At 41.7% G+C, this 22,054-nt stretch overlaps 1 protein-coding gene across 2 annotated transcripts in view; it reads left to right on the forward strand.

Moving 5' to 3' along the window:
* Positions 1-19,852, forward strand: part of LOC125745046 (semaphorin-3F-like) — a 69,860-nt gene extending 50,008 nt beyond the window's left edge. The window contains exons 6-19 of one of the 2 annotated variants that reach the window (XM_049017464.1): positions 988-1,077; positions 2,233-2,326; positions 3,030-3,149; positions 4,081-4,220; positions 5,750-5,864; positions 10,561-10,630; positions 11,401-11,545; positions 11,873-12,095; positions 13,840-13,928; positions 14,134-14,175; positions 14,530-14,687; positions 14,951-15,018; positions 15,352-15,485; positions 17,118-19,852. In XM_049017464.1, the coding sequence (XP_048873421.1) occupies positions 988-1,077; positions 2,233-2,326; positions 3,030-3,149; positions 4,081-4,220; positions 5,750-5,864; positions 10,561-10,630; positions 11,401-11,545; positions 11,873-12,095; positions 13,840-13,928; positions 14,134-14,175; positions 14,530-14,687; positions 14,951-15,018; positions 15,352-15,485; positions 17,118-17,567 (1,938 nt within the window). In that variant the 3' untranslated portion in view covers positions 17,568-19,852. The remainder of the gene's footprint in view (positions 1-987; positions 1,078-2,232; positions 2,327-3,029; positions 3,150-4,080; positions 4,221-5,749; positions 5,865-10,560; positions 10,631-11,400; positions 11,546-11,872; positions 12,096-13,839; positions 13,929-14,133; positions 14,176-14,529; positions 14,688-14,950; positions 15,019-15,351; positions 15,486-17,117) is intronic. The other variant, XM_049017465.1, reaches the window with a different exon arrangement.
* Positions 19,853-22,054: the final 2,202 nt, after the last annotated feature.

Here is a 22,054-nt window from a genome sequence, read left to right on the forward strand (position 1 = left end):
TAATGTAACAATCCCATCAATGTGCCCTTTATCAAGGCCCTTAACCCCAAATGCTTCTGGTGTGCTGGATAAATGGCTTTACTGCACTCTGAGCCCAAGTTTTGTTCCTTTGCTCACCTGTATGAATGTGGGTATTTCTCACAGGAGAGCATGATGGGATATCTTTTGAATTTCATTGTACTTGTTACCTATGCAGTGACAATAAAAAGCATTACATCTGTTATTGATCTGATTTGTCTATACAATCGTAGTATGAGTCAGTCACATTATTTCTGTATATTACCATCATAGCATTCAGTTTTATTCACAGTTTGCCAAAGTGCTCTTTCTGGCTGGCTTTTTACCTCAGGTATATAAAGTAGGTATATTTAGGTAGGTGGGTTTATTACCCTAAAGGAATGACCTACTTAACAATGAACATATGGTTATTATGTATTTAATGGTTCCCCTTTTCACTGAAATGAACAGTATGGTGATTGTCGTAATTTGTGTCAGCACTTGTGAAATAAAAGCTTTGAATGTAATGTGAGACTGGACACCGTACGATCTGGGCGAAAGCCAGACAAAAAAAACCTGGTCCACTGTCTGAGAGAGCAGATTCGAGCTGCAGCTAAACAGCAGGGCCAGCAGCTTCCACACTTCAGGTGCACGAGTTGCCAAGCATTACCGGTATCTTATCAGGACAGAACATTTTAGCCTACAACAAAGATACACACTGGCATGATTCACTGCACTCTCTCATGCATCACGATTGACCACAATCATTTCCTATAGCTGTGCTTTACCTTGCATTGTCACTGGCACAACTTATGGAAAACCTGGATCTTTCTTAGAAGATCTTTGAAGTAGTCAAGGACCAAGGACCTAGTCAGTACAGAGCAGTCAGTAAGCGCAAAGGAAGTCTTACTGCAATCACTTCTGGCTCCAGCTGCCGTGTATGACAGGAAAATGGAAGTCCCCCACGCATATCATATCTGTTTGTTTTAGGCCGCTCTACACCTGCAGATGCCCCAGGCAGGAGGGAGGGCGAGTCGGGCAGCAGACCTCACCACCACGGCAGAGCCAGTGGAGCCGAAGGTGGGCTATGGGGTTGGTCGGATCCCAAGCCCTGCCCAGAACTGACACTCTTTCCCTTTCTTCCACCTTCCATAACACTTTCTGTTTATCTCCTCTCTTTCTGTTGACGTTTATGCATTGGATGCATTTTCCTGGATCGGCACAAGTCTCTACATTTCATCTTACTGTATTGCAATCACCTTTTTTCCACCTGTATTCCTTTGATCAAGTTGTGTTTCTAATGTTTTTTGTTTATTCTTTTCCTTGTCTTGCCTTCTTTTCCTTTCTTCCCATCATAACCCGTCACGGGATCAGGTTCTTACTTCAAACTGCACCGTTTTCTACCCATGTAGAAATAATTTAAATTAAGATCCAAGTTGAGCTCCGACTGCTGAGCTTTGAAGAGTCATTTTTCAATGTTAGGGTAATACTTCTGAGATGATGGTGGACTCCAGTCTTTTGTAAAAAGATTAGTTAAAAATGCATGACGGCTGAAAGGCCAGATCCAATTTATCCTTTTGTCATGGTTCATTTGGGGCTCATAATACTCTCTGTCCTGAGGTCTGTCTCCAATTCAATTGATTAGAGAGTTATCTACGGTTAGACATTTGGTTAGGGATACTGATGCATGACAGTGCCTGGAACTTCAAACAGAGAAAGATGGTGCAAAGTATTTTTTGATTAAACTCAGATTTAAGCCAGTTAAATATCATTGTGGACATGTCCAATAAGCACCTGGCGAACAGCCAACTTTCCTCAGAATTGTGGGTCATGTCTCCCTCATTAGGATTAGATAGTAATTATGGTTTATTCATAGACTGTGCTGGCTGCCATTGTGCACCAGCATTTTACTTGTCATGTCCAAATTTCTGCTGGTCACCTGAATCCGCGCCTTTAACCTGCCCCAACAAGTGAACCAAATATCAGGCATTCCTGGCTTCTGTTGGATCTTTGTTATTTAGCGGCACTTACTTGCCAAAAGTATACCAACAGAAATGGGTCAGAATAGTCTTATTTTTCTCACCTCTAGGGTTTTTTGAGTACGATTTTCATTGTGTTTGTGGTATTTGTAACTTTCATTTACAGGTCAAAAGAAATCGAGACGTATTAAAATTTGTGTTATGCTGAGGTTTGCAGAATGATTGACGTGATGTTTTGTGTCCACTATTTTTCCAGGAATATATATTTCGTTTGGAACCAGACACACTGGATTCTGGAAAAGGGAAATGTCCCTATGACCCAAAGCTCAACAGCGTGTCTGCTTTAATCAGTAAGTGCTGGTTGTCTTGGATCAAATTAATGACTTACAGAGCCATGCTCAAGAGCAGAGCTATTTCAATCAAATCTGTATTGACCCCAGGTCAATATAGATTTCATTGAACCCACCTCCTCTGCCATCTGATTGGTTATTTCTCTGAACCAATCATTTCTTTGTTCTGCCCTCAGAACATTTTTGTGTAAGTAAAAATCCCATGAGTTATAGACTATGGGCTGTGCCTTTCCAATTGAATATGATCCAGTCTGATGAGCTCCATTGTTAGGCTCTAGCAAAAACAGTAATTCATTCGTTAGCTGCTCTCAGTAGGATTAGTGTAATGTCCATGCATGATCCAGGGCATTCCTGATTAAAGGGGTGAATTCGGGTTCGAGTTCTGCTTATCTCCTGCCAATGGTTATACCATCCGCAGACCCAACGCGCCCTTGTCTGGCTGCTAGCTGCATGCCAGGGCACCAATGAGTGTGACTTAGAAGGTTAGCAAACAGCTGCCTCCACTTGACTCATGATTCATGTGCGTGAGACAGACACACTTATGATGACACCTTACAGCTATGCAGCTGAATGTTGGGTGCCAAGACTGTGAGCCCGATTGAATATGAAAGGGGCAGAAATGCTGGCTTCTCCAAGTGGGTTCTGTGTCAGGAACATGGTTCACGGCCTCTGATCAACCGACATTCACGAACTTCACTTGCAGATGGGGAGCTCTATGCCGGAGTCTACATTGACTTCATGGGAACAGACTCTGCTATTTTTCGAACTCTGGGCAAGCAAACAGCCATGAGGACCGACCAGTACAACTCCAGATGGTTAAATGGTAACATTTGTTCTATTTGCTCATGAAAATTTATATATATATATAAATTATATATTTTTATTTATTTATTTTCCCCATACAATGTCCTTTATCTATCAGTGGTCTTATAACTAAAAATATTTGCAAGCTCTCTCATAATGCAGAACAGGTGAAGCACTGATCTTGTGACAAAAAAAGCATTGATGGGTCAGCTGTAATTCATAACTTTATTATCATGCCCTCAAACAAGATATTTCATTTCGATGTCTTTAGTAGTTATCTAACAGCGTAAATATGTAAAATTAACGATGTTACTGTGTTATCCAAGTTATACATCTCTCCCATACTTTGATTTCCACAAGACAGCACAAAGCGGAGCTGAATCTGGGATAGATTGTGACCACACAGCAGATGACCCTCTTAGCTAATGAATTATAACTGAGTAGCCGTGCAGATGGGTGGGGTGTAATATAAAACTGTCACTTTGTTAGGACCCTGGCCCCATTTATACCCCTAACCCCTTTAATTGGAGCAGCTCTTCTTCCCATCTGGTCTGCCGTTCCACCCTCTTACCAGCTCCCTCAAGGACATGACATCCTACATGCATATGCGTCTTGTCCTGTATTTAAGATCCTTGGAGCAGCTGGGGCACCTCTTTCACTTAATCTCTTTGATTTTTTTTCCTCAGCAATCTTGCAGGCTGTCTCTGTCTGAGTCTACTATAAAACAACATACATAACAGAATTAATCCTTATAGTTTTGTGGAAATTATTAAGCTAGATAGGAATGGTCCTTTTTTCATCATGCATTATTGTGTAAGATACAGTAAGACATTTTCTGACCAGTGTCATTGATCCATTTTAGGATCTGTGCCGAAAGTTCATTTTTGCTTGCAGTGTGTTCCAATTTCTGCCCAATCATGTGGCCCCTCCCACTCCTTCTGCCCCCCCAGAGCCCTCATTCGTCCATGCACATCTCATCCCTGACAGCGCTGAAAAGAATGATGACAAGCTTTACTTCTTCTTTCGCGAGAAGGCCTCTGAGATGGGGCAGAGCCCAGTAAGCCAGTCCCGTATCGGAAGGATCTGCTTGGTGAGTCCGGGAGACAGTTGATGGTTTCCAACACAGTAACCGCTTAGGATTTAGCTCAAAGTGGCTTTGCGTAGTCCTTGGTCTCATCGTTAAAGCGTGTCTAATTATGTGAAAATTAATGCTTACTGATTTACACATCCACAGAACACACTCTCCTTCAGGCAATGGCATTGGAGCTATTGTTTGTATTTCAATTACAATTACATTCTTCACCCTCTCCTTTAATGAAAGTCACTATTGAGAGAAGGATCATTTTGGAGCCTCCTACCTCGACCTTGTTGGTTCAGCCTCCTTTCTCAGACTGATGGTTCTGTACTAGCAGGGCACTGAAGTGGAAGACATGGTGTAAAAGCCTGGCAGTGCTATAGAACAGCTCTCTTTGACTTCTTTATGCATGTGGTGAATCACTGCGGTCCCTTAATGAAAACAAAAGCTTACCCTGTCCCCCCCTAGTGACAAATGAGTGACCTTGGGAAAACAAACCAAAGGGAGAATGTTTTGTACTGCCCCATAAATGGAGAACACAGGGTTGCCCTTGTGAGATGCAGAGAGGCCTGAGTTTAAATACACACAAAGCTCAGTGTTTGGGCTATCATGCAGCCAGTTTGCCTCACTGCTTTGCTTTCGACCCATTGTGTAAACTTTACCTTGGTGCTGACTGAATGTTTCGGGAAACTCCGACCTAAAACGAACACCCCACCAAACGAAAATCTAGACAATGTAATATATTGAAAAAAGGTGCTAATTCATAATGACAAATTCACCTGCATTTATTAGTGATGAAAGTGTTTTCCAGCCAATGGCATATGCAGTACAGTGCATTAAAAGAACATTAGGTTAAAATGATCTTTCTTTTGGTGTAAAACTGTGATATGTCTGTTAAAATGTGTCAACCAAACCATATCAAAACCTCTAGAATTTGCAGCAAGCATCAAGTACAGCCAGGTGATTTTGGACTTGACTGCTAGCACCCCTCATATGGCTAATAAACTCATTTGGTTAATTAACTAATTTAATTAACTAATTAAGTGAGCTGGTGGTGAAATATAACAAATTCATGGCTTGTGGTGCCCCGGAGGAGAAGTTTGGGAACTGAAGTGGTGTTTGTCCAGCAAGATATCAGAAACCTTTTGGAGAACAGAAGTAGCCTCTGGTAGTTTTTACTGTGTTACTCATATGTTCGAATGTTAAACTGTGTTATTTTTTCTGACCATAAATATACTTACTACCAGGAAAATTTTATCACATTGCACAAAACAAAGACATATATACAAATAATATAAATGACATTTTCAAACATAGACATTAACACACAAAGGAAAGATTCTGCAAATTGTGATATATGTGGAATGTGTAATAAAATAAGTATAATTTCAGACCTAATATATTGCAACAAGGACTCACAGCATTCAAGTGAATGACAGGAGAATACAATGCTGTCATTTCCAGCTGTACCAACTCTAGTTTCAAACGCGCGGTTATTCTTCTATCGTGTGTGAAGTGCCCACCTGCTTGTTTCCTGCCTACAGAACGATGACGGCGGCCACTGCTGCTTGGTGAACAAGTGGAGCACCTTCCTGAAAGCACGGCTCGTTTGCTCTGTGCCAGCAGCGGACGGAATCGAAACCCACTTCGACGAACTCCGTGAGTAACTTTAGCTTTGTTTCAACAACACTGGTGTAGCGATGGTGTAGCCATTCTCGGTTCATGGTTGAACATGGCTGAATTTCAAACATATGGATAACATAATGTAAAATCCAGCGATGCCTTAGTCTGATAAGGGAGATTTCCAGTGGAAAGCCAAAGCTTCCTTTTCCAGAGTCCAGCATCTCCTCATTTTCTTAGCTACACCCCACTGGAAAGAGCATCTATTATGTAATGCCTGCTTGCCTTGTTTCTCCATCCACTCTGGCAAAAAACAAACAGAGACCACGACCATCCCAGCTCTTTTCGGGCAGAGGTCAAGTCAAGCAGTGCCAGTGTGTGTAAAGGAAAAGTCGTAGCATTTGTAGCAAATCCAGTTTCCACCTCCTACCCCTCTGCTTTCAAACAACTTTGACCGTGCTACCCCTCCCTAGAAACACCATACACATGCACACACTCTCCCAGGAGATGCACGCAAACAAACTGCTGCCGTGGAGGGCCTTAAATCGCAGCAGCTGGTCTGCAAGTTGTTGGATTTCCTGGGCAAGCTGCCGAGTAGAAAACGGCATAAGAATAAGGAGATGGGGCTGGACTCCAATCAACAAAAGAGTCACATTTCCCTCTTCCTCCTTCCCTCGAAACTGAGGCCCCCGCTGCACTACCACCATTCAGCAAATCCAAGTGCAAACATGCTCAGCCTTTTGTGTTCTTTCCTTGTCAGGATAACCAACAGCCAGTACCATGCATCAAGCCTTTTGTGTGTGTTAATGAAATAGGGCCATCCATATTAAGAATTATGTCAAAAAAAAGATATAGTTCAGTGGCTTTAGGGCAAAGTTTAGAAAGTGTAAACCGTAGTTAAAGAAACCTGAAGTTATTGTAGATGGCTGACATGGTTGTTCAGTAAGAAACAGTGTCTTCATACCTCTATGGCTGAGCATTCAGGTCCCATCTCTGTTTGTATGTGTGATAAAAAGCTGTTATTCTGACATTGTGGGCGACCATTTTTTTGGTCCCTAGAAGGGGAAATTCAATTTTATAAAAATGTATGAAGCACACGGTCTCCCCTCCAGGTTCTCCATTGGCACCTGCAAATTGACGTTTTAGAACTGCTCATAGTGTGTGATTCTATGTCTGTTCCCTGTGATGGAATATCACCCTGTCCTGAGTCCACCCGAGCCTTGAGTTTATGCTACCTGGGATCAACTGTAACCAGCCCCCACCCGTCCCTGACAATTAATGGTTCATGGATGGATGGATGGATGGATGTTATTGTAGATAAGCTCTACAATGCATAAGCTACACAGCTGCATAAACATCAGCAAATTGTCAAGGAACCATTGCTAAAAAAGACCACTAAGAGAACAGAAAAATGAGTCGCTGGAGTCCAGGGTGGTGCTGGAGCAGACAGGGATGCAGATCAGGCAGAATCTGTTGGGGCAGCTGTGGTTGGAATGGGAGTCAAAACCTGCCCCAGCCTGAATTTGCCCAGAAAGTGTTGAGAGTCACAGAGAGCAAGAGGAAGACTGGGCTAGATGCCAGCTGAAATAAATTCTTCACAGGAAGCAGAAATCTGAATGCTCTTATGTTTTTATTGCTTTTGCAGAGGCAAACGGGGGAATGGCACGTCTGGGTTCTCTCAAAGTTCTTAATAATATGCAAGCAGTCCCATAAGCCAATTTCAGTTTTTTTTATTATTATTATTACTGCCATTCCAATAACCACACATTTTCATTAAACTGAGATTTTGAGACCATATTATTATTGATTCGTTTTGGTTTTTCCAGTTTTCAAAGAACACTTCTGTAATTCACTATCTGTGGTTTCAGAAAGAGCACATTTTCTGCCTCTTGTTGCTTTTGACTCTTCCAGGATGATGATCCTGCAACTTGTCGTCTTCTCACTCTGTGTTTGAATGTCAGGGCACAGAAAGTTTTTGCCAGGTGTGTTAGTTACAGACGCGGCAAAGGGGAAGTGAAATGTTGACTGAATATATGAACATTTAGCCTGTTCGCTCCCTGATAAACGGTACTGCGATTATGGCCAGAAACACACTGATGGAAGCATTTGAGTACCATCACATGCCTCAGTGCCGGGCATTTTGGATCCAAAAATCTTTGACAGGCAGACACAAAGCGAATGCTCTACTCCCAAGTGATGAGCATGTTTGCTATCTTAACATTTTCCCCTAGACAAACTTCCACCGAAATTCCTGGTTCACTTTGAACATGGTCATGCTCTGACATGCGTTTCCCTCACGTTTAGCTTGTAATGTTTCCCCAGCGTCTCTTCTGCTCCGCAGTGGTAACGCCGCTCTCACTTAGCAACGATGCAAACTTGTAAGAACATAATTTTATTTTACGAAATTCATCAGTCTGATCAAAGTTGCGTTTTTTTTCCTGCTTGTATCTTCTAGAAGATGTAGAAAAGAAGTCAGTGATGCAATGCATTCCTACTTGCCTTTTATGTTTTTTTCCCCTTCATTTTACAGACTGTAGCCAGAGGGTCTCTTAGGTTGGCGTCAACATGTTACTCATCTCTCCTCTCTTTGCCAGAAGTTAATTCCTGCTCTTGTTTCTACCCTTCACCTGTCATTTTTGTGCCTTTGCTATAAACCACTGATTTTAAGATATTTTTATATGCTTGGTATTATAAACCATATATTTATTCATTTGTTTTGCTGTTTATAGCTGCATAGATAGATAGATAGATAGATAGATAGATAGATAGATAGATTATTTATAGATTATTTGCATAAATGATAAGGCCATAAAGAGCTGCAGGGTTTGCATTAATAAAAGTTATAATTGTCTTTGTTATATATATTTGGCTTCGGGTTTGCTGTACTAACAATTATTCAGTATAATGCTGAAAAATTCAGAAAGGGTAGGGATCTCGATAGAGTTTATTTCGATGAGCAAAAACACAAATTCTACTGTCATTTACCAGGGTACAGTTCATCGAGTGTAAACAGGGTAACACAGGTCTGGGATTTTTGGTTGAATACAAATGCAAAAGTAGGGGCATATGGACAGAACTAATGCTCCGATTGCAGCTGGCATGGGAGAAACAAGACTTCACAATTAAACCAAAGAAATATGAGTTTAAACGGCCAAATAATGTACATATGTAGGTGAAGAAAATTGTCCAATCAGTGCTCTGATGAGTGGGAGCATTGATGGGTGACACTGCTGCATGCACCGGTGTGACAGTCACATTTTTTGTCCTGTTCTGTCATTTTTCAGCAGTTCATTTTTCACCTCTTTAAAAAAATCTTTTTCTTTGTTTTCATTCAGGGGGAGTAGTCCACCCTGTAGTAGAAACAGTCTATATATACATGTAGACATTTCTCCCTTATAGCTCAACAGCAGGGGAATGTTCCATCACCAATTATTCAGCCCCGTGGAATCATAGGAAACATGTGGCTTCTATTAAACCCCTGTTACACCAGTGTTCATCATGCCTAGATTTTCCTCTGAGACTTGGGAGTTTTGTCTGTTCTGAAAGGTATGATCCCAAACCCCTGTGCAGTTGAATAGATCCATAACCACTTCAGTCAAAAGGGCTTTTCCTTCCTGCTCTTCTGACATGGAGGAAGTAGAAACGGTCTGACCATCACGCTTTATTTCAGTGGTGACTGGGGAGAAATTCCCAATGTCTCAAATAACATTTTTCCAGCCCAGCTGTGAAAGAAAGACCAACACCTCAGATGCTGACTGCAGCTACAACATTTAAGATCTGAAACACTTGGAAATCTCACAGCATTGTCTTACACATATAATTCATTTTATTACTCAGGTGTAGTTTTGTTGAATGTGTTTTCATTTAGCTTTAGGAATGTTAGGTTAAAAAAATCTCTTTCTCTGTCCCTATTGCAACAGATTATCATGCTTAGGGTTGTGAGGGAGCCTGGAGTTCACCGCAGGCAGCGTGGAATACTAGGCGGGGGTACATCATGGATGAGATGCTAGTCCATAAGAGGGCTCACACTCATATATGCAACTGGTACTTTAGAGATGCCATGCAGGGTAACTGCAACAGTAAACTAGAGCACCCAGAGGATTCTCACACCACAGAAATAACGTACAAACTTTACAGTCCCCCAACCCTGGATGTGTGAGATAGCTGTGCTACCCACCGAGTCACTCTGCTGTTGATTTGCAAAACTGTTTTCAAGATTCTTTGTGGGCAATTCATTATTACAAATTAAGCATTGTACAGTGACAGCTAATGGTGCCATTTAAGGATTGTTTCGCCTTTGTACCCTAGCTTTCCATTTTATGTTTTGTTTCAGTCAACAACTGTATAAGGTCAAACGACTTTCCTGACGATCGTTTGGGTGCAATGTTTGTTATGAATTTTTAATTCCATTTCAGAGGAATGCCACGCCTCCATTCCCTTTTATTAATTTCAGTCATTTTCCTCCCCTTACGAAGGATACCTCCACCCAGAAAGTGCCCTTTACCATGAGATCACATCTCGTTACCTCACAGGAAATATGTGCTTATAGCCTCAAACTTGCACATGCAGTGTGCTGATCCCGTGTTGTTCCAATAAATGTCTAGCTTTATGTTTCGTGTTGTAAGATTACAGTCGTAAATCCTCCTTAGATTCACTGGGGTAATGTAAGTTCTGTAATAAGTACAGAACAATACTATAAGAAACAATGTTGACGGTGTCTTTTTCTGTCTTCCAGGTGATGTTTATATACAGCAGACACAGGACACAAAGAATCCTGCCATCTATGGAGTCTTCTCAGTATCAGGGTAAGTGACCTGTAGATTATAGCAGGCTGCTCGTCAGGGTTTGTCCGCTTCATAGATGTAGGAAACATTCTTTTCCACACAAATGAGCTCATTTTTGTCTGGCGCTTTTGTCTTGGTCTTTTATCCCTGTTACCTCCACATTCCCATCTGATTTAGAAGGTCGGCCTCCAGGTGAGTTACGAATAGTCTGCAGTACAAAGAGAGTCTCTGCAAACTGGGACAAATTGCCTTTCCAATGAAGAAGAGAACCCGTTTTATCCTGCATGGAGTATTTTGATAACAGGTCATCAGTCAACAGCTATAATAAGCCTGAAAAACCCACCAAAGAAAATCTTGCAGCTGTCACCTCTGTCTCAGAAAACGTCAACAAATGGACTAATTCTTTTGTAATACCTCTCTGAGTCTAGTTATAATTACTGGTGGGCATTTCTGTCTGTAACCAACTCCTCACTCCTCAAGACAGATTAAATACTATAAGTGATCTCATGTCATTTTCCCACTCCTTCACCCGGTAAGGTTAATCCCAATTTTGAGGAAAAGTACTGATGACAAGTATCTCTTATAATGCTCTGTTATATTTTGTCAGGGAGGGGCATTACAGTTGTAAAGGTCAGATCAGCAGCAGTTACGTGACAGTGCTGATTTCAAAATGACTTCTTATGAGCAAAGATTCACACATTTCTTTTGCCAGTATCCTGTCCCACATGAGATCCAGTACTGAACGTCCTTCCTTCTGATCCTGCTCCTCACTCCCCAAACTTTGCCTGCAGGTCCGTGTTCAAAGGCTCGGCAGTGTGCGTCTACTCAATGGCCGACATCCGCATGGTCTTCAATGGGCCCTTTGCTCACAAAGAGGGACCCCACTACCAGTGGGTGGCCTATGCTGGGAAAATACCTTACCCAAGGCCAGGAACGGTGAGGGAATCACAGAAGCATCTCTTTATCAAAATCCTCATAGAAGCTTGTTACATTTTTTACCATGAACGTGACTAAATATCATGGACTAGTTGTTTATTTTTGTGTATATAGAAAATGTGTACATACTGTATAGTTTGATTTTATGTTGATGGCTGGACTGTGTTCTGCCACATCATATTTATACAATGATGGGAGTTTTATTTTACGTGTCATTGGAGTCATTCTACAAAACAGCAGGAAATACATGTGGCTTCTCTGCATCATGCACAGATAATTTTGACTGCATGACAACCATCCTATTTTAATTGTTATTGTAATGTACAGTGTCCTGGAGGGACCTTCACTCCCAATATGAAGTCCACCAAGGATTATCCAGATGAAGTCATCAACTTCATGCGCAACCACCCGACAATGTACAATGCTGTGTACCCTGTGCACAAGCGCCCTCTGGTGGTGAGGACCAACGTGGACTATGAGTTCACTACCATCACAGTGGACCAAGTGACAGCTGCGGATGGGACATATGAAGTTCTCTTCCTTGGAACCGGTAAGTAGCATCTCTCCCTCAGCACGAGGCCAGATGGAAACAGTTGCTTCTTTTACCAGTATGTAAACTCTGAAATATTTTACGTGTTTGTCTCCTTTAGCTCGAAAACCACAGAGGCACAGATCATAAGAAACATGAACATAATAGAATATGACAGATCAAATGATATTTATTTAAAATTGATGGGTCTGAATTATGGTCTATGACAGTGTTTCCCAATCCAGTCCTCAAGAACCTGCAGACAGTCCACGTTTTTGCTACTGTATTAGGAGGGTGCAATAATATAGATAGATAGAATTAGGAGGGTGCAATAATATAGACTTTCTGTGGGTCCCTGGGGACCGGGTTGGGAAACACTGGGACTACTGTATATTATGAAGAATCGGTGCTGTAGGATATATTTGCATAACATTTGCAATGAATTTGAGAAAAGATGTTACAGGTCTAAGCTTGTTTGTACAGTATGCATGTGAAGGTATATGAGAATTTTTAATGCATGTGTTTGTGTCTGCATACTGTATATCTACAGTGTTAAAATGCCCCTGGGTGAAGCATTTATTTCTCTCTTGAAATGTTAATACAAGGGGTGCATATACAAGTCAAACATTAAAAAGGCACCAGACATAAACTGTAAACAATTAAATACACATAAAACGGAAATATATATTACCCAGCAAAAGAGTGATATCCAAATGTGATCTTGAAATCTCGTGGGCTGTAATCTTTTGTAGCAGCCAGATAAATGTATAGCATCAGAGTCTGACTAATTGCCATTATGATGAGTTCACCAGTAGAAAAATATGCCTGGATCAGTGCCAGGCCCAGGCAGAAGTTAATTGTGCTGTCCTACGATGGATCCAAGACACCACCCAGGAACTCTAGAAACCCAATAACTGTGTTTGGACATAAATCATAGCTTGACAGAGCTTGTATCCCTGTTGGCTCTCCAATGAGACAGCAAAACCCGACTCAGGGGGATTAGCGTGACAGTAGAACAGCATGTGAGGAATCAGACAACGCCCCTCAATGTCCCCCTAAGGAGTTTTATTGAACTGAGCCAAAACAGGAGGGCATGCCTACAGATTGAACATTTTTGAAATGGAGGAATATTTTTCACCCTTTCTAAATTTGACATGCATGGTTAATTGAAAATCTTTTCACTCTGACTGAGCTGATGGTTACTGAAAGAACCTTATACTTATATCATTCAAATTGTACATTAAGTTTACTACGTGATTCCTTGACACAAAGTCACTCATGGGAATTATACTTTCGCAAAAATGCTCTCAGGGCAGAAGGATAAACAACTGGTTCAAAGAGAATCAATTGTAGAGGAGGTGGGTCCATGGAACTAGAGGAGGGGGGACCAAGACATCTGATTGGTTAGTCCTGCCTCCTCTAGTTGCTTGGATCCACCTCCTCTACCGTCTGATAGATGATCTCTCTGAACCAATCAATTTTCCTTCTGCCCTTAGAATGTTTTGTGTAAGTAAAATCCCCATGAGCCACAGAGTCACACCATTAAGTATTTTAGAATATGTTTGTTCTTTCAGCAACTGCCATGAAAGACAGCCAATCCCTATTCCAAGAATAACACACCCCAGCAATATACCTCGGGGTATGTGTAAGTGGACAGAGACCAGGACATTCTTTAGGATATTTTGTTGGATATCCTAAATCAGCCTAGAGCAGGAGTCACATGAGGAAGATATTAGATATCTTACAGTACCCATGTGATTTATAGATCGAGGAACTGTTCAGAAGGTGATCGTTCTGCCGAGAGATGACCTGAGAACTGAGGAGCTAGTCCTTGAGGAAGTGGAGGTGTTCAAGGTGAGCCAAAGTCATCTTCCTGACCTTCTACAGTTGTAATAAAAATAAAATAAATGTATGTGACAGTCTGGCAGATTCCCCTTGAAATAAGAATGTCACTTATCTAATAAATAACTATAAGTAATATTTACTCAATAAATGTATTTCAGCATATACTTGTTTCAATGCAGCCCTTAAAGATTTACTTCTTTTCCTGACTCTCTAGGTCCCCACTCCAATCACAACAATGAAAATTTCTTCAAAAAGAGTAAGTTCTTCCATAGGAGACATTTTCTGCAATATAATCTCAATTTCCAATATAATCTGGAAATTTTAAAATGAGCCACACACATGGAAAATAAAGGTGACCTTAAAATGTTAGTTGGAATAAAATTGATGGTCTATTGAAGCCTGTTCCCCCAACAATATAAAAAGAGCCTAATTAGTTTGATCCATGTAAAAAAAAAACCAACAGTGGTAACTATCGCAGACTTTATCAGATGTGAAAAATCAACAGAACGGACCCTGTCTGATGACCAGATGTACAGTTCCTCCTAACGCCCAGCTAGACCCCTCTCTCTGACCTTTGTTTCATGTCCATTCCTTTCTTGCACCACTTCAGCAACAGCTGTACGTGGGTTCAGAGTCGGGAGTGACTCACCTGGCCCTTCATCGCTGTGATGTGTATGGAGAGGCATGCGCTGACTGCTGCCTTGCCCGCGATCCCTACTGCGCCTGGGACGGCAAGTCCTGCACACGCTACTCTGCATCTCAGAAGAGGTTAGGCCCTTGTCAAACTGTGTGGTCTTCTGGCTCTCACTGCTCCTGTGGGGGACAGCAGGTGATATGCTGATTCAAGCTCTCTAACCGTAACCGAGATTTTAGTGGCTCAGATCCCAGAAGCAGGAATAAAGCTCAACTCTTGAACCAGATAAGTTAATCTGGGTAATAACACTGACTAAGAAAATAACTTGTGTGGCGTTGCAATAGAATATGACATGACAAATTGATTAATTTGCATATTGTTTATCCAACTCATTCAGGCGAAGCCGAAGACAGGATGTGAAGTATGGAAACCCGATTCGGCAGTGCAGAGGCTATAACTCAAATGGTGAGCCCAGTGTGCAGCTTGCAGTGAGGCAGTGGACACCCACTGGACATCTATAGGTCGATGTTCTCATTGTCAGCTAACCAGAAATACATGAGCCATTTTACCAGTATTTATCCATTAACATTGCTGATGCAGTTAATGTCATGTCATTTGTTGGAATTAGAATTTTTCCAATAGAAATGAATCTCCACACAATGGGAAAATACACAAACATGTGCTGGGGGGGAGGAGGGTAGTTCATTGCAGCTCTGAGAGACTAAAACTTGCTATAAGATATATGCACGCCGGGATCCTCTGTGATGGTGACATCATGGTTTCTATGGTCTGCTCCAGCCAATAAGAACACAATGGAGACGGTGCAGTATGGCGTCGAGGGGAGCAGTGCATTCCTGGAATGCCAGGCCAGGTCTCCCCATGTGTCCATCAAGTGGCACTTGCAGAAGGACAGCAGTGACAGGAAGAAAGAGGTGGGAAAACCTTCAGCCTGTCACACATATCACATTTCTGCTGCCTGGCCTTTGGTTTACCCTACATGGTAACTTTATGTCAGGCTCCATTACACCAGCCTGCCAAATGGATGTATATACAGTTTACACTATAATTCACACAGTGCAATGAGAACACAGTTTGCTGATCCTTCACTTTGGTCTGCATTGTTTTGCAATCGTGAGAGAGAGCCAGCAGGGCGTTGGCCGAGCTGGGACACACAAATGCCTCCGTGGAAGATCTACAGCACAAATTGTATTGCTTTGCATGAAATGCTGTTCTGCGTTAAGCATGTACATTCTGGTAGGAAAAGGAGTGGAAACGTGGCCCATTCTGTTCATGCAGATATGAACTCATACATCTTTGTTCCATTTTGTTTTCCAATGATATATGTCTGATAGATGCTTTCCAGTGGTATCTGTCCAGCTCCTTACGGCAGCAGTTGCTCTGAGCATTGAACATCTAATCATTTAGCCAGTCTGCTATTGACTGGTCCAGCCCTGAGTTCTGTCATTAAATTGGCATGTTCTACTGAAGAATGGAAAATGGGAGAACATGACAGCAACTGTAGCCAGAATTTGTCATCATATTATATTGTATCGCTTAGGTGGGGGGCTGTGGGAGGGGATGCGGATGGATAGGGTTGGAAGCTGAAATAGGTGTGGCATGTAGGAAACTTGTTCTCGAGGCCACTGGAAGGCTGAGTTCTGGGGAAGAACCTTGGCAGATGAGGTGTAGCTGGTTTAGCCAATAACGTCAGGGGGAATAAAATCGTCCTGCGTGCCCTGTGGTCCACTGGCTTATGTAACTCATCACCTGCTTAGCTGGATGTCTTTGGAGCGCTAGTGCTGTAATCCCCCACTAGGGGCAGCCTTTCTAGCCTGGCAAATGTAACCAAACACGAAGATTGTTTTAAGTATGATGCTGCCTAGAATTCAGCAACACCTCATTTGGCATAAGTTGTCTCACTAACGGTTAGGAAGATGAAAACAAAATGTAAAAACTAAGAGGGCTGCAGATAAGCCCAAATATCTTCCGTTAAAATAATAAACTAAAACACATATAGTGTACAGTACTTCAACTACTAAATAATATCCATCCATCCACTTTCCAAACCGCTTATCCTACTGGGTCGCGGGGGGTCCGGAGCCTATCCCAGAGGCAATGGGCACGAGGCAGGGAACAACCCAGGATGGGGGGCCAGCCCATTGCAGGGCACACTCACACACCATTCACTCACACATGCACACCTACGGGCAATTTAAGAAGTCCAATTAGCCTCAGCATGTTTTTGGACTGTGGGGGGAAACTGGAGTACCCGGAGGAAACCCCACGACAACATGGGGAGAACATGCAAACTCCACACACATGTGACCCAGGCGGAGACTCGAACCCAGGTCCCAGAGGTGTGAGGCAACAGTGCTAACCACCATGCCACCCCTTACTAAATAATATATGAATGATTAACATTTTGCATGCATTTGAATTCCTTTGTTACCATTTTGAGAAGCACAGAGCAAGAAAATATTTTCTTCTGCCTTGACCATTACTAATGATGCCCAGTGACCTAAAGAGCACACTTTCCCTTTCTTTGACTCCTTTCACTTGCCCAGATGCGATCAGATGGACGGGTGCTGAAAACTGATCAGGGCCTGCTGCTGCGATCTCTGCAGCCTTCTGATGCCGGACTTTACCAGTGTACTTCCACTGAGAAGAACTTCAAACACATGCTGCTTAGGCTGCAGCTGGTGGTTCTGTCCAACCGGGCCGTTAACAACATCCTGATGGAGAATGGTTGGCAGACGGCTGTAGTGCCTCCACTTCCCTCCAGCCCGTGGACACCCAGTGCGGGCCAGTACAAGGACCTCCTGACCATCCTCAGCCAGCCCGAGATGGGCCTCATCAATCAGTACTGCTTGGACTACTGGCAGCTGGGTAATGTAGGCTTCATGGACCCCATGATGAGTAGCATCAAAGCAAAGGACCTGAAGGAGCTGAAGGAGCAGAAGAAGTCACGCAACCGCCGAAATCACGGGGGACACCCGTGGGTCCATGAGACATGAAAATGTCAAAAACGGTCCATGACAAAGACTTGTACAGATGAGGAAACTCCAGCGTTCAAAAGGAAAAGAAACCAACCTGAAGCAACCTGAATCAAGCAAGCAGAAGTTCATGTCAACAGTGAAAAAAAAATGTTACACAGTATTTATTATAGGTTGTACATAGTATGACTTTGTGGATTTATTTGTTATAAAGTAGAAAAAGTACAAAAAGGCTCTTTTTGTATAGGTACTGTTTCAGGAAAACTCTAATAATAATAATTATAACAATAATAATAATAATGATGATGATGTTACTATTGTTATCCTGAAATATAAAAGAGCTGCAACCCACTTTAAAAGATTTTCCGAAAAATAACTGAAAATAATTATTGACAATTTTTGAATAATAATTCAAATGGGTTTCTATTAAAAGAAACAGGAGTGAGTCAGACTGAGGCTGTATAAGATTTGGGTTTAGCTCGTGTTTGCATGTTTCCGGGAGTTTCCGTAACTGACACTTTGCCCGAGCCCAGGTTCAATTTGCAATAATATTTTGCATCGCGAGGGAGGAGCTCAGAAAATCTGGGATTTTGGGACGCAGGACCTGAGGGACTGAAGCGAAACTTGATGTTTCATCATTTAGTCCAAACACCTGTGGACACTTCAGACAGCAGTGATGTCGGCATCTCTGCATTGCCTAAGCACAGTAACTTAAATTAACCAAACTGAACCAAAAGTGTATCGTAATATAACCTGACATATAAGTTTGGTTTGACTATTTTGTCTATTTTTCTGAACTGGTTTTTATCTGCCTTAGTGTCCACAGTTGTTACCTTCATATTTGTGAGCCCAACTGCTTCCAAACAAATAGCAATGGTTTCGTTTCTGTTGTGTGTGTATATTACTTCTCAATATTGTACCTGTGAGAGCATAATTTTTTTTAATCAGATCAGCTGCTGAATATGGCAACGAAACTACCAATGCTGTGAAATTGCATGATATTTCTGATGTGTCTTTAAAAACTGACTCGCACATCTGTGGCATCTACATAGAATAATACATTAAGAAACAGCCCATTAAACAGGAGAGCTTCCTTTGTGACAAGGAAAAGCAGCACAAAGGTATTACGTCGTCTGGTTTTGGGTATAAGAGCAAGGGAGTAGAGAATGTCTTTAAGAATTTCAACATAGGGATATGTCTGCAGAAGCATAAAGCAGCATAGTAAAAATGTGACATCACGTTAACATCAAATGCCAGTGGACTTCTGCCCATACTTGTACAGGGTAATATTTTTAAAGTGTCCATTTGTCCCATTAGCTGATAGCAGGACCCCAGCACCTGGTCTGCTAGATCCATGAACATTTGGTGCTTAAGGTCTGTCTTAAACATGTCGATATGAGTTAAATTAACAGAGATAAAGCAGTCCGTACTTTATAGAAGCCTGTGCAATATTCTTCTCGCACGTCCAATCTGGTGAAATCTGAATGTTGGCCTGTGCAATGTGGTCAAGATGCAGTGGCAGTCTGTTCATAGGGTAAATCCCCTTCCAGTGTAAAGGCTCGGGAAATCCGTGGTTGACTTTCAACATTGCATGTCCAGTCGCACAAAAAGGTGAATAGTATAAAAAAGCACAATTGGGCTGGATTAATGAGAGATGGCACCGATCGACTTGGCAACATCGCTGATGTGTGTCATACTGTTCTGAAAGGAAGCAGTTCAAATTTTCATAGACACTTTGGTTCCACATGTAGAACCTCAATGTATATACACATCCAGAACGTCTAACCTGAGTGTGACACATACCAAAATGTTGGGAAGCTGGCTTTTCATTGTGTGCATGAAATGTACCTGTACTGTATATACAAGTGAAACAAAAAGCTATATTGCCGGGTTTTTTAGTTTTTTTTTCTTTGATGTTCCTTAAATAACAGATATTGAATGTTTGTTATTTTATGTGAATAATGTCAATACTTGGCCCTAGAGACTGGTACAATGTGAGAAAGTCATATTCTATGCCGTGGCTACAATGGGCCCAAGTCTGTTTTTCAGTGTTTGGTATCTTTAATTTCCCCTGTTTTACATCATGGGATAAAACAGAGGGCTACAAAGAAAAGATGTACAATTTCTTCGTATTTTTACAACATGCCTTTAGCTTTTTTTGGTAGGTGGTGTTGATTTCTTAAGAAAGAGGGTGTAAATGCTACAAACTCAATTCACAGGTGTTGTAATGATGTCTATGACTTTCTTTTCCCCTTTTCATTGTTGATGTTGCTAACTAATAAATGAAAGCTCTATATTTATAAGAACTGAACGTTCTCCTCCTGCTTCAAAAGTGTTTTAAGTGAGACAGTTTATGAGATTGCGGAAACTATGAGCGGTCTCATTCATTCATAAAAAATGGGCTCGCGTCGCATGATGGTGCAATTCCGTACACTAGTGCTGCTATCCTAGTGAGAGTCACAGGGGACCTGGAGCCTATTTGAGGAAGCACAGGGCACAAGCAAGGCTGAATCCTGGAAGGCATGCTTGTTAATCATAGGAAATACACACAATGGCTAATTAACCTGACCACACGTCATTGACCCGCAAAAGCAACCTGGATAGAAAGGACATGCAAACTCCTCAGTCACACAGAACACTGGCAGGATTCAAACCCCCAACCTGGGTAGTGTGAAGGTGCAGTGCTGTCCATTGAACCACTGCGACCCTGTGCCAATGACTCTTGGCACAGTTGACATCATGATTGTTACAGTGTCATTCCATTTTCTACTGGCAAGTTATCCAATTCTGGAAAAAAATTAAGAGACCGCTCTATATTTTTAAACAAATCTCCATTTGTTTAATTCTGGTTTAATCGTGGTTCTGCTGGCAGAAGGCTACACTGGGCAGCAGGTTGCTTCCAAGTTCCAAAGTTTCTAAGACAGCAGTACACAAGAACAAGGTGATGCAGGAGACACTGGGAACAACCAGAAACCAGCCAAAGGGCAAAAGCGACTTTCTAATGCCAGAGATGACCGTTAACTTATCCGACAGTTTCTGATGAACTGATGACAGTTTCTGATGATATCAAGTGACCTTCAAAAGGACTATGAAACATCAAGTGCAGGTGAGAAGTGCACTGCTAGGACAGTTTGTATCAGGCTGAAGCAGGACTTTAGTCCCATAAAGCCCTTCATGAATGAGAAACAGAGAAGAACCAGGCTGCAGTTTGCAATATTACATCTGAGTCGTGTGTGTGTTTGTGCATAATTTGAGAAATGGGTGACACAAAAAACGTTGCTATGGTCTCAGTTTTTCCACAGCTGCACGTTTCTCAGCAGGGATTCTGGACTAAAACTATTGCTGGGGCTACTTTCAGTCTGAATAAATAAGAACCCCGCACCCCGGGGCCCACGTTGATGATATTACTCAAGTGGAGAAGAAGTGGGTACAAAATGTGTACAAAATGGTTCAAAAAGGAACACATTTTATTTTTCATTGAAGGACAATCCTATAATATATTGGATGGGGGCCAACTCTACCCACAGCATAAAATGCTGCTGCAACAACTAGAAAAAAAGCTGCCCCCCCCTCCACGACTAAGGGCCCCAGGCTATAGCCCAGATTAGCCTGTACGTAAGTCCGGCCCTGCAGAGAATAAACATGACAAGCAGCGGATGACAGCAACCACCCCTTATGCAGTCAGGTCACATCTCAGAGTTACTCCGGAGCTAAAAAAATTATCAGTTCAGTGTTTCACAATACAATACAGTTGAACAGATTTAAAATAAAAAAATAAATAAGTAAAATAGACCCTTTCAAAACAGCCCATTAGGTGCATTGTATGTTATGCAATATGTAAAGCATTTGTTCTTCCTAATGCCATATTTAAATACAATTTCCACATGTACACAATGTATGTTTATGACAATAGTTTCATTCTTTTAGACATCAATCAGCAACTCTTCCAAAAATGATTGTCTGGCTGCAGTACAAGGGCCAGACACATATTTGTAAATCAATGTTAACAACTGGCACATTTAATTTCTAGTCTGTACAAGACCTCTCTAGGATAACTACCTTTCAATAAAGAACATTTATGAGCATACCAGTATAAAGTGTAAGCTCCCTTTTATAATGCTTATTATCTACTTTTTGCCAATCGCGTCTATCTTTCCCTCAGTTTCATCCTTGCTGTTTTAGAGGACACATGCCAGATTTATCTCCCTTGTCCATCCGCAGATTGAGGTCAGCACGATCTATCAGACGAAAGTATAAAGCTCTTTAACTACCTCACAAAAGCTGAGCTCATGCTTCAAAGATGGATAAAAGTCTTCAGTGAAGATATTGGGACAAAATAAAAAAATAAATAAATAAACTGAAGTCATGGCTACCTGTGAATTCGAAGCTCATCTATTAGAAGTTTCAGTAAAAGTGATACTGCACCTGAAGGAAGCCCTGGGGGTACTGCTTTCGAGCCTCACACAGAACACAACAGCATTAGCATAATATCATTATATAACGAGATG

Source organism: Brienomyrus brachyistius, chromosome 6 (assembly GCF_023856365.1).
Source record: "Brienomyrus brachyistius isolate T26 chromosome 6, BBRACH_0.4, whole genome shotgun sequence".
Taxonomy (NCBI): Eukaryota; Metazoa; Chordata; class Actinopteri; order Osteoglossiformes; family Mormyridae; genus Brienomyrus; species Brienomyrus brachyistius.